General features: G+C 49.0%; 1 protein-coding gene across 2 annotated transcripts; it reads left to right on the top strand.

The window, feature by feature from the left end:
• Positions 1–717: 717 nt before the first annotated feature.
• Positions 718–12,488, top strand: LOC114018903 (WAP four-disulfide core domain protein 12-like). 2 transcript variants are annotated; one of them, XR_006285520.1, is made up of 4 exons: positions 725–992; positions 7,424–7,565; positions 10,491–10,631; positions 12,333–12,488. XR_006285520.1 is itself a non-coding variant. In XM_043527386.1 (3 exons), the coding sequence occupies exons 1-3, from the start codon at positions 890–892 to the stop codon at positions 12,335–12,337; spliced, it is 249 nt and encodes an 82-aa protein (XP_043383321.1). In that variant the 5' UTR covers positions 718–889; the 3' UTR covers positions 12,338–12,488. The 2 variants fall into 2 exon arrangements, 1 of the variants encoding a protein (XP_043383321.1); XM_043527386.1 differs by lacking the exon at positions 7,424–7,565 and having other exon boundaries at positions 718–992.
• The last annotated feature ends 286 nt before the right edge of the window (positions 12,489–12,774 follow it).

Raw genomic sequence — 12,774 nt, 5'->3', positions numbered from 1 at the left:
CAGATGCAGATAGTAGCCTCGGGGTATTTTCAAAAGTACCTATGCACCCGACTCCCGTTGATTCCCTCTGAAGAAGATGCCAACTCTGCTGCTGAGCATGAGACAATGTCAGAGGGAACCCTAAAGATTTTTATTTCCATGGGAGTTTGATGCCTAATTGTTTGAAGAACCCTATTAGTCACCTATCTGCATCTTCAGTCACCTAAATACCTTTGAAAATCTGACCTTATGTGATTTGCCCAAGGTCAGACAGAAAGAGCAAGATAGAGTTGAACCCAGGTCTCCCAAATCTTCAGCGTACACCCTGATCTAAGGGAAGCCACTGTTCCTGCCCATTCAGTGGCTCTCCCAGGTTTTGCATGAAGTTGTGTCAAGGCAATTATCACAGCTCCACTAAGGGCAATGCTGAACTCAAAAGTCTTGGAGTGAATTGCTGTTCATCATCTGTATTTCAAATGCTTTGTGAATCAACTTGTAAAAGAGCAGAGTGTGATCTATGCAGGCTGGATAGACCAGGTTGCAAGTCTGTCAGCTCACTTCTGGGTTAAACCTATTGCTTTAAACTCCTTGAATACGTGTGCCTTTGGGAGCAGAGGGGAGGTGGCGTGCCGACAGGTGGAGGCCATCGTCACAGCCTGCTGCTGAGTAATATGGGCAACTCCCTATTTCTGCCAGGGGCAAAACCTCTCTGAAACTAGGCAGCTACTTTGTTCTTGCCCAAGAAGGGGTGAGGCAGACACGTGCACCGACTCGTGAAATGGAAGGGAAGGAAGGTTGGGATGTTGAAAGGAACCCAAATGGCCCCCTCCTTCCCAGCCCCACCCATCGGAGAGCTTAAATCCCAGCCTGGCTCAGCTATGGGCATTCACACCTCGCTCCCAACAGCACCATGAAGTCAGTGGGCATCTTCCTCCTCGTGGGGGTCCTCACCCTCTGGATGGTGCTGCCGTCTTGGTCTGGCACAATCTTACCCGTGCAAAAAATCCCCAGAGGTAAGTGCTGAAAACAGCTTCCGCCAGTTCTACCCAAGGGGCAGTGGGCAGCAGGCTCCTGTCCCATGGGAGGGCAGAGAGCAGGGGACTCTTCAGGCTGTAGTGAGTGGTCCTCTCCCCAGGTAAAAACACAGAGAGAGAGAGAGGGCGACTGTGTCTGTGTTACCCTGAGCCAGTTAGAAAATGCTGCATCTCTGACCTGCCAGACAAATGTCCAGTCCCAGAGAGAGCAGCTTTGAGGGAGGGAACAGACAGCTTGTGGAGCTATGTGGGAATTATTCAGAGATGGTGCTAGCCACAAAGGGAGCGTGGGCTTCGTCTGCTGAGCAGGAGGCTCTGCCAGACCAGCTCCCCTTTCCGCTGAGGTGTGGTGGAGGCGGGAGGTGAGCTGCGATGCTTCACATACCTTAGCCAGGCGTCCCTGGGAATTTTCCTCCCTGGCGCTCTTCAGGGGAAGGATCAGGGGCACCTACAAACTGAGTCACACTGGCGCAGGCAGAAATTGTAGCATCTCCTGTCAACATCTGCAGCAATGCACAGTACAGGCTATTTGGACTTGGGAAAGGTCTGATTTGCTAGTAAGGAAGGCAACGGATAATGCTGAGAAGGCAAGAGGATCAGTTTCAGGTGCTGGCTCTCAGTTCTTCAGTTCAGCTGGTAAATCCAATCCTGCTTCACTTTAAGACAAACACACACAGAGCAGGAGTGAGAAACGAGAAGCAAAAGGAGAGGAAAATACAGCTTCTGTCTGATGGCTGTGGGTCAGTTGCTGGAAGATTATGGGCACAAGCACAGGGCGCATGAGCCAGTTAAGCACTCCCATGCACTGACCCCACTTGGAAAATGTGTGGCTAAAGCTTATTGTTTTCCTTTGGCCAGTCTGTGCTGGTAAAGTTTTTATTAAGACCCGGACGCTCGGTATGGGCGGGTAGCTGGCTAACTGCTCGCAGCAGAGTGTTGCAAGGCTAGGTTTGTCCTAGTGACTCAGACAGGCATGTATTAGGCAGAAGGCTAAAAGGGAGAGACAGAGAGGAGTCAAGAGGAGCAAGGTGAACTTGTAGCTTCACACTTCACGAGCTGCTCAGGATACAGCCAGGGAGATGGTGAGGTCATTTGGCTCCTCCTCCTCAGCTGGTCTGAGGAGGGCACCTTTCAAACTCAGGAGAAAGGAGGCAGTTCAGGCCCTGGGTCTCAGCCTGATGGTGACACTGGTTGATGTGGAGAGGTTGATGCTGCCCACTGGGCCCCCTACGGCTGAATAAATTTTCCTACAATTTTCCAATTAATGTTCATCCAGTGTTTTGTCATAGTTTCATATTGTCGCAGTAGTAATTATTCAGATGCTCAGCCAAATCAGAGAAAACTATCACAGCCCTGGACACAAATCTCTGATGCTGTCCAAATCTGCTCTCACCCATTGTGTGAGGTGCATGCTAGGGAAAAAACCCAGATCATTTCCACCTGCATGAATCACCACCATGTCCAGTAGATCACAACCTCGTAAGTCACTCTTTGGATGCTGCAGAGTGGAGAAAACATGATGCAATGGAGGCCACCTCTCTCTGTCCTCAGCAATCCTCATGTTGTCATGTACTCCTTGCTCTCAGCCGAACTTGTACATGTTTGGGATCCAGGACTTTCCTAGAATCCACATGCTGCCTGCCCTGGCCGTGCAGTGCACGTATTTCTTTTCCCTCAGCAGACAAAGGTGCATGTGCTGTCAGTGCCAAATCCCCACACTCTGAGCACCTTCCATTCTTTCATGTATTTGTTCTACAGATTCCAGCCTGGCTTCTCATGGCTCTAACAGGCCATTCCAACACCCAGTGGTACGTCCATTTCACAGAGGAGTTTGAGATTTCAAAATCCGGTTTCATTCTGATTTGGATAGAAAAGCAAAAATTTCCCACTTCTGTGTGACAGGGAATGGAGCCCAGTGCCAGGGCAATCGGCCAGGTGGGCTCCCCCAGAGCCACAAACCCTGGAAGTTCTGCTTTTGAAAACTTCCATTGTAACTGCATTGAAATCAAACCGTCACCAGAAGGCATTTCAATTTCAATGAATTGGCACCTTCCAACCATAGATGTTTTGCTGGTATTTTTCCGACCAGCTCCCCAGTGTAGGCTTGGAACATTCACACCTTCAGCTGGACTCTGTGTTTAGTGGGGAGAGCATGTAGCGAGCCAAGCACACAAACTATTGTGCACACATTAGCTAATTAAGTCTCACTAGGTGGCACCACACACCAGGACATGCGATACGAGCTTGTAATTAGGCTTGGAAAGATTATATTTGTATCCGTAAATGTGAATTTCGCTGTACACACACAAACCAATGGGAAAAAAATTAATCTGTGATCATCAAAATTTACAAATGGGCAAAGTAAGAGAAATAGTACTTGAAAACTAATTAGAGTTTGATTTAAGGCCATTTACTGTGTATATTTTGGCTTGTGATGTTGACAGTTTGTGTTGACGGTTATAAAGGTTTAACTTTTGGAATCTCATTTACTGTCATGAAATAATTATCGCATAACCCCCTCATTGGCTGAACCCCCCCATCATTTCCCACATCTGTGAAAAAGTAAATTGATAAAAATAGCAAAAATCCTTAAAATTAAACATTATCAGTCAAAATATAAAAACATAAAAATTGAGTTCTACCCACCCTCCTTTTAAATACCAAAGCCTATTCCAGCCCTGGGCTTCAGGCAGAGATCACGGCACTGACCAGAGCTGATGGCCAGGGGACCAAAGTGTCACTCTACCAAAGGAGCACCCAGATACCTGGCATGTTCCTTTCCCAGTTCCCCACGCCACTGTTACACTGGTATACCATGGACAGGCTGGTGCTGAGCCTGAAATGGCCCATTCACATTGTTCCCAGTACACAGATCGGCTCAGGGCTGACATGGACCTGGAGTGTTTGGGAAACTTGGTGAGTAATGGAGGTGGTAGCGGGATAAGGAGGGGGAGAAAATGCAGCTGTGTTTTAACAGAAGTCTGCAGGGTCATGGGCTGAAAATGGTGGGACCTGCTCTGAGGAGCTCAGAGTGAGAATTTCATGAATCGAAGGAAGTCGCATCACGCCATCCAAGGCTTTCACAGCACCTGGATCGGACTGGCTGGGGGATGTCCACAGTTAGAAGCTTCTCCAGCAGCAGCGGGTCCAGCATCTGTTCCTCAGCTGTAGACTTCCTCCTGATAACTGACTCTGCCACTGGGGGAATGGGTGTTGGTGGGCTGTGTGTAAATAAATAGTTCCCTGGGTAACACAAAGCTGGGACTAAAGGTGCCCAGGGGCCTCAGCCCAGCGCTGCCTGGGCTCGTTTCTCCCCTAATCACGCATGTTCGGCTTGTGGGAGTTCAGTCACAGGATCCCTCTGCTTACCAGTAGGCCCTGCTGAATCCAGCAAGGGAACCTCAGAGCCCTGTCTGCAAACTACAGTGTGCACTAGGTGGCACCATGTGCTGGAGTTTAGTGCATGGTCTCTGCAGGGCTTTTGAACACTGAGTGGCAGTGAAAGACAGGACACACCCAGCCATCAACACAGGCAGTCCTAGGGTTGGTCCTCATCATGACAGTGAATATAACCACAAGCATCCAGCAAAGAGGCAGTAACAGCCGGAGACCCTGGGAAAGATGAGGCAGACTGTTGTGGTTCTGTGCCAGTGTTCACCCTCCTCAGTCTTCTCCTGCATGCCTTTGGACTCCTTCCTGCCCCTCACATTGCTCTGCCTCCTGTGAGTTTCCTCCCCACATCCCCCACATCACACATCCTGCCAGAGGGTCTCGGGAATGGCTGCTTTTTTTATAGATGACCAATGCTGTACTCTGCCCTGCACAAGACAAAGCCAGTGCCTGTCCTGGACAGCTTGTTGTACAAAACCACTGTAAATCAGGCCAGTCAGGGGCTGTAGTGGAGGCAGTGGCTACATGAGGGCCGTACCAGCTGCCAGGCCGCACCTGCCCAAGGTTCATACCAGGGGGTGCGCAGAGTAGCATTTTCCTCTGTGTGTCTGACCATTTTTCCCATTCCCAGGCTAAGATTCTGCTTCACCAATAGGCCAAAGGGGTTCCCAGGAGAAGAACTGACACCGGCTGCCTGTGGCCAGGACTCCCAGGACACTGTCATCGCTTACTGCAGGAATCATTTCCCACAACTATGGCTCGGGAATGGCAGGAAGATCTGGATTTCTGGGCCTTTCTGGTCTGAGCCTGGGGAAGGGGAAGCTTGTGGATGGCTGGGGTCCATGCTCCAGGCCTTGGGGAGGGGGGATTATGAACGTACAGACTCAACAGCACAGCAAAGACATGACAAAGCCTTGCACTCTGATTTCCCAGAGCAACATCACCTACAGTCCCATTGGGATGTGGAAATGAGGCTTTCCCGCCTGGCTGTCATTGCCTGGGGAGGTGTGGATGGAGGGAGGCAGAATCTTCAGGTGAGGCTGGGTGTTCTCTCCTCATTCTGTCCCTGATGCCATACATTGAGGTTTAACTAATGCATCTTGGTCTGTTAAAAATAAACTTGTTCCTGCAGAAGCGCTTGTTCTTTCTCACTCCTTGGCCAACCTTGAGGTTTCCTCAATTGCTTCACTAGCAATGTGTGACTCTGGGCCCAACGGGCATTCTTCTTGCTTGAATGTTTGCACAATTGCTGGTGTTTGCTTTGTGGGGTGGATCTGGGAGGGGTTCCTGGATGGCAGAATTTCTAAAATGCCCTGTTTCTTCCTGCCCGAACATTAACAGCATTTGGGACGCGGGGGGTTCTGGTGCAAGGGATTGGATTGTGCTTGTAACAAATCTTCTGTTGTTCAAGAGATGTGCGTAGTCTTTTAAAGGAAAAAATCTTTGCTAGAAAGTCTTTTAAATGGCACCAGATGCCCTTGTTGGGAAAGAGGGAGGGTGAGTTACCAGTGGGGCTCTCAGCTTTCAAGTACTGTTCTGCTTTTTCCTCCAAAGACAAAAGCACACAAAGGGGCTGAGAGCCGGGCAAAGCAAAGGAGAGGAATATGCAGCTGATGTCTCTGATACCCACAGCTAGGTTTCAGTCCAATTAAACCAGGCAGCTAAGTCAACTCTTACTAGACAGAGGCCAAAAAGATAAAGATAGAAAAGAGTCTAGAAAGGGGTGGAAAGTTGGAAACTACCCAGGGGAGGGACCGTCTGAACCACAGGATGTCCCAGGCTGCTGTTGAATAATGTAAAATCTCCCCTTGCAGCACGGCAGGGCTTTTTTTTTTTCTTTCTTGCCCAAGAATGATTGCGACAGACATGTGAACCTTTCAGAGTAACAGCTGTGTTAGTCCGTATTCTCAAAAAGAAAAGGAGTACTTGTGGCACCTGAGAGACTAACCAATTTATTTGAGCATAAGCTTTCGTGAGCTACAGCTCACTTCATCGATGAACATGGAAAGGGCAGAATGCTGGCAGGCTCCCAAGCACCTCCACTCCCTTCCCAGCCCCACCTCTGGGACCATTTAAATCCCAGGTGGCTCAGCTCGGGGCATTCAGACCCAGCTCTCTGACAGCACCATGAAGTCAGTGGGCATCCTCCTCCTCTTGGGGCTCCTCACCCTCTGGACAGAGCTAGGCAGCAGCGAGGTTAGTACAGAGGGTGGCTGTCTCCAGGCCTGTCCTGGGGCAGAGGGCAGCAGGCTCCAATCCCACTGGAGGGCAGAGAGCAGGGGCTCAACAAGGGTCTGGAATTCAGTGTGTCCATGGGCTGACCCATCCCTACCTGGGCTCATTTCTCTCCCAGTCTCTGTTTTCCTGTGAGTAGGGGGAGAAATAATTTTCTTAACTAAACAAGTTCTCCGAGAAATCTGTGCCCCCTTCTGTTTGTCTACTCTGTCTCTTTATCTAATAAGGCTAAGATACCATGGCAAGAGGCATTATATAAAAGCCTAAGATAGATATGTACCATGATAGTCATACTATTCTCCTGATCATTGTATCTGAGTACCTAATAAATAGGCTTGGCAGAATTCAATTTCTATTTTTGTATAATTTTGATAGATAATATTGATGTTTATTTTTAAGTATTATTTTCAATGTCTTTGTCAGGCTTGGCAAAGCACTGGCTGGGATGATTTAGTTGGGGATTGGTCCAGCTTTGAGCAGGGGGTTGGACTAGATGACCTCCTGAGGTCCCTTCCAACCCTGATATTCTATGATTCTATGACTCTACATTTTTACAGTTGCAGAAAATTAAGGGGGGGGGGGATGGTCAGCCAACAATATTTAGTGATAGTGACATTCAAAAAAATAAACCTTTATAACCATTAAAATGCAAATTGTCAACATCAAATGTAAGCATCCTAATAGGACAGTGAATGACATTGCCACTAGCCTGCTGGGTGGATTTCGATCAACAATCCCCTCAGCCAATAGCAGGTTCTTCATACCATGGCTTTTTTCTGTTACAGTGAAACCTGGCACCTGCCCTGCCAGATTACATAAGGTGCATTCGGGCAGAGCCTAATAAGTGTGCCAGGGATTCTGAGTGCAGAGGAAAACAGAAGTGCTGTCATTTCTTTTGTGCCATGCGCTGCGTGGACCCAGAAAAAGGTACGAGATACAGCTAATGCAGAGCGTATGGTCTCATGCAAGGGGAGTCTCTCCCCCACTCCCGATGCGCCACGAGTTGTCTTCAGGATTCAGTCATCTTGGGTGGGTGCCTTAGGGAGTTCAATGAACAGAAAAATCCCTGTGGAGCCCTGAGTAAGAATTCCACCAGTCTAGGTGACAGCTGGTCACCCCATCCAGAGGCCTTGGTGAGAACCAGACACTGAATGAGAGGAGCTGTCTGGGTTGGGTGGGGTTATGAGCAGCTGTTCGAAGCTTCTCCCAGAGCAGCAGAGGGTACAGCTAGACAGAACCTAACCCCTGAGATGACAGTTTCAATCTCATAAGGATGCAGCTGTGTCTCTGTCACTGCAATGGGAGTTTATGGGTGGTGTTGATTTAAATAACTCCTCCTGGTACCTGGATGCTGGGGTTAAATGTGTGTCCAGGGGGCTGACTCCAGTCCTGCCTGGACCCATCTTTCTCCAGTCCCCTCATCTCAAGGTGGCAGGTCTCCAGTCACAGGACCGCTCAGCACTCGGGTCCAACAGGGCCTGGCTTTCTGCCAACCATTCTATGTTCACTGTTCAGCTGTATTAAAACAGCAAGGAATTATGATCCTGATGGGTTTCTGCAACACTACAAAGAGGCCTAGCACCCATGGAAAACTGATGTTTGAAATGCTTCAGGATCATGCTAATGTCAGGCTGGCGCAGAAAGGGCCAAAACGTGGAGACCGTTCTCCCAGGCTGCTGTTGAGGAATGTAAAAACTCTCCTTTCAGCATGGCAGAGGTTTGGGGGTTTTATTTTTCTTGCCCAAGAATGGTCAGGACCGACATGTGAACCTGACTGTGGAACGGACAAGGAAAGAGCAGAATGCTGGCAGACCCCCGCCCAGCTCCATCCCTGGGAGCGTTTAAGTCCCAGCTGGCTCAGCTCGGGGCATTCAGACCCAGCTCTCCGACAGCACCATGAAGTCAGTGGGCATCCTCCTCCTCGTGGGGCTCCTCACCCTCCTGACAAAGCTGCTGTCTGCCTTTGGGGAGAAGCGAAGTTAGTACAGAGAGTGCCTGTCTCCAGGCCCGCCCTGGGCCTAGACGGCGGCAGGCTCCAATCCCCCTGGAGGGTAGAGAGCAGGGCCTCCACAGGGGTCCTTGTATTGTGACTCCTCCAGGGCAACAGCTGAAGATATCTCATTTGGAAATTTACAGGATAATACTTTGCCTTAGTTGCAGCCTTTGTGCCCAAAGGCATGGGGCCTGATCTGCCAATCGGGCTTAAGGACAGATTTTAACCCTTTGATGGCTGCACCCAACGTTTTCGGTTCACAATTGCTTTTTAGACCATGGAAAGGAGCAGCCCTTTTGTCTTTGCTCTGACCCTTGAGCCCTGCTCAATCCATGGGGGCAGAAATGAAAACTCCCTGTTCTGTGGCATCTAGTCTAAACTGACAGTGAAGGAAGAGGTGTAACTAGGGTGACCAGACAGCAAATGTGAAAAATCGGGACAGGGGGTAAGGGGTAATAGGAACCTATATAAGAAAAAGACCCCAAAATTGGGACTGTCCCTATAAAATTGGGACATCTGGTCACCCTATGTGTAACTCCCCTGGGTAGCAAGGGTCTGGAATTCAATGTGTCCATGGGCTGACCCATCCCAGCCTGGGCTCATTTCTCTTCCAATCTCGGTTTTCCAGTGAGAAGGGGGAGAAATTATTTCCTTAACAAAAGAAGTCTCCCAGAAATCTTTCCCCATCTTTCTGTCTCCTCTGTGTCTCTATCGAACAATGCTAAGGTACCATGGCGAGAGGCACTATAGAAAAGCTTAGGATAGATCTATACCCTGATAGTCATACTCACCATCGTACCTGAGCAAACAATAAATGGGAGGGTCGATTTTCTTTTTGTGTAATATTGACAGAAAATATTTTTTTATTTTTAAGGGTTTTTTTTAATTTTTATCTATTTACATTTTCACAGTTTCAATTATGGGGGGCTGGTGGTTGACCAATAATTACTTAGTGATAGTCGACATTCAAAAAATTAAAGCTTCATAACTATTAAAACACAAACACCCACATGTAAAAATATCCAAAGTAAATATCCTTAAATCAAACTCTAATCAGCTCTCAAGCTCTTATTTTTCTGACTTTGCCCATCTATAAATTGCAACTATTGATGGAAATATTTTTTGTTGGTTTGAGTGTGTACAATAAAATCAGAGTTTACTGACATTTGCCAATAAAATATTAATCCTCCAATCCTGCTAATAAACACACATAAATCCAAACAGATGTTCTACATATAGACTGAGATACTAGACTTTGGCTTGAGAGGTATCATTTGTTTTTCAATGGAAAACCCCATGTCAAACAGTTGAGTCCTGGCTTTTGTCCTGAGGTTGCAGGGATTGTGGTTCTGCATTAGCTCTTATGGGAGGGGACTCTACTGCCATAAGCTGGCCACTGAAAATTCTCTCTTACTCTTATTAATCTCATCTTTATTGCTCAAAATCATCCCTGAAGATTGACTGCAGCTTGTGGTCATGGAAGGAGCAATGGTAACAGAGAGCCCAATCCATGGTGAGCCTGGAAGATCAAGACCAGGACCTCAGATGAGGTCTTGGAGGAGGAGCTGCTAGGAGGAGCACTCACGTTTAATTCCCTTTTCTCGTCCATCAGAAAGGACCTGGGTCACAATGGCTCTTACAGGCCACTGTTGCAGACAAGACATGGCAGCATCCAGAGCTAGGCAGCATAGCCCTGTATGCTGACCAGTAGCTATTGTTCAAGTCTTGAATTCTGATCCTGATAGGGCAGTGAATGACATTGCCACTAGCCTGCCAGCTGACACCGCTGGGTGGATTTCAATCACTAATCCCCTCATGCAATATCAGGTTGTTCATATTGTGGCATTTTTCTGTTACAGTGAAACTTGGGACGTGCCCACCAGATAACATAAGGTGTGCTTGGGCAAAACCTAATGAATGTGCCATGGATTCTGACTGCAAAGGAAAAATGAAATGCTGTCATTCCCATTGTGCCATGCGCTGTGTGTACCCAGAACAAGGTATGTAACACAGCTAATGCAGAGCACATGGTCTCATGCAGAAGGAATCTCTCCCCCATCCCAGTGAGCTCAGGGTTGTCTGCAGGATTTGGAGCAATCTTGGGCAGGCACCTTTGGGGAGTTCAATGGACAGAAAAATCCTTGTGGCGCTCAGAGTACGAATTCACCAGGTGACAGCTGGTCACCCCATCTAGAGACGTTGGTGAGACCCGTTAGTGAGAGGAGCTGTCTGGGTTGTGTGGGATTTTGAGCAGCAGTTGGAAGCTCCTCCCCGAGCAGCAGATGGTACAGCTGGACACGCTGAACCCCTGAGAAGACAGTTTCAACCTCATAAGGATGTAGCTGTGTCTCTGTCACTGCAATGGGAGTTCATGAGTGATGTAGAATTAAATAACTCATTGGAGGGTGGAGTTAAATGTGTGTTCAGGGGGCTGACTCCAGTCCTGCCTGGCCTCATTTTTCTTCATTCCCCTCATCTCCAGGTGGCAGGTCCATTGTCACTGAACTGCTCAGCACTCAGGGCCCCTATTCTGGGCTCCATTTGAGCTCAGCACAGCTCATCAGATGAGGAGGATGGAGGGGGGGTGGGTCTCTGCCACCTTAGTCCCTCCTGGATTCTAAAGGCAGAGGAGTGGACCCAGCATATGCTAGACATGCCTGTAACGAGCCATCTGTGTGTGGCTGTCCCTCTCCCTGTCCCTTCTCCAGCCACACTTAGGCCAGCAGCTGCAAAGAAGGCTGCATAAAGCCATTCCACAGGCCCTGTATCAGAGGAGAAATTGTCCAGTGGGGAGAGCACTGGGCTTGTGGCCCCTGTACACCCACAGACCTGGCACAGACAGCCTTCAGTGGAGGCCAGAACAAAGGCCAGGTTGTTTTATCAGAGCCTGATGGAGTAAGGAGGAGTGTTACTGATCACAGGGGAGCGCCTGCCCATGGAAAGGGAACTACAGCTCTGGGCTGCAGACACAGAGCACTGCACTGACCAGAGCTCATGCCCAGGGTCAGAACATGCTGCTTTAGCTGTGAGGGACTTGGGTCCTGGCTTCCTGGCTTCCCCAGCACTCGTCACGCTGGGGACAAGCTGATGCTAAACCTGAACCTGATTAGATTTCAAATCCAATGGCCTCTCAGTCCTCTTAGACACACTCTTTGTGCACTGACTCCATATAGCAGCCAGCTGGGAGGAGGCAGCAGAGCTGGTAATGGAGAAACAAGGAGGAGGGGACAAGCATGAGAGCGGGGGCTGGGGGGCCCTGCCAGGAGGGGAAGGGAGAAGATCCTCTCCCACTGTGAATTCTGTAATAGCGGGATCCTGAGGACGCATGCAGCAGACTTGGCTTGTGAGCAGGGCTCATTCGTTATAAGCTCAGCTCTCCAGCACGTACATAATCAGGTCCAGCCAGCCGGACCGCCTGGGCCCAGCGCCTAGGCTGTCACCTGCCATGGACATTACTGTCAGGGTATAGCTGCCTCTGAGGCTGTCAGGGTATGGCTGCCCCTAATGGGTTGCGCTGAGAATGTGCTCATCCTTATACAAGACACAGTCCTGTGCAGCACAGAGCCGAGGAGAGCCTTGTAACCCATGCCAGGCCAGTTGCTGGGCCCTCCTGGTTATCGGCAAAGCCTGGCCAAGGGCAGCTCAGTTTGTACAGTGCAAGATTTTCTCATGGTGCATCTGATCACTTTTTATTTTTCCAGCATAACTCTCTGCTTCATGGATAGGCTGAGGGCATCCCGAAGACAGCGCTGACCCAGATCCCTGTGTCCTGGACTCTCCAGATCCCTGCACACCTTATACTGGGGCCCGAATGGAGCCTCTGGCCTGATTACAAATAAACTTGTTTCTGCCTCAGCTTTGCCATTGGGTATTCCTGAGTTTCATTGTCTCTCCTTCAGTTCTCTGTTGAACAGTCTATTAATAATGAGTTAAGGAATGGCAGGAGCCAGGGGTAGGAGGCCAGGAGATACATCAGGAACTGAATGTGGTGGATTATTTCAGCTCCAGAACCAGTTATTGTAGACATGGGGCCAAATAATCTTGTTACTGCCAAAGAAAAATGTTCTGACAGTATCTCTAGGCAGATCTTATAAGGCGTGTGAGGTTCACGGTTTGCCTAAAATCTAAACGGTCCTGCTCGAA

This window comes from Chelonia mydas, chromosome 13 (assembly GCF_015237465.2).
Source record: "Chelonia mydas isolate rCheMyd1 chromosome 13, rCheMyd1.pri.v2, whole genome shotgun sequence".
NCBI lineage: Eukaryota > Metazoa > Chordata > Testudines > Cheloniidae > Chelonia > Chelonia mydas.
This window is presented reverse-complemented; position numbering and strand designations above follow the sequence as displayed.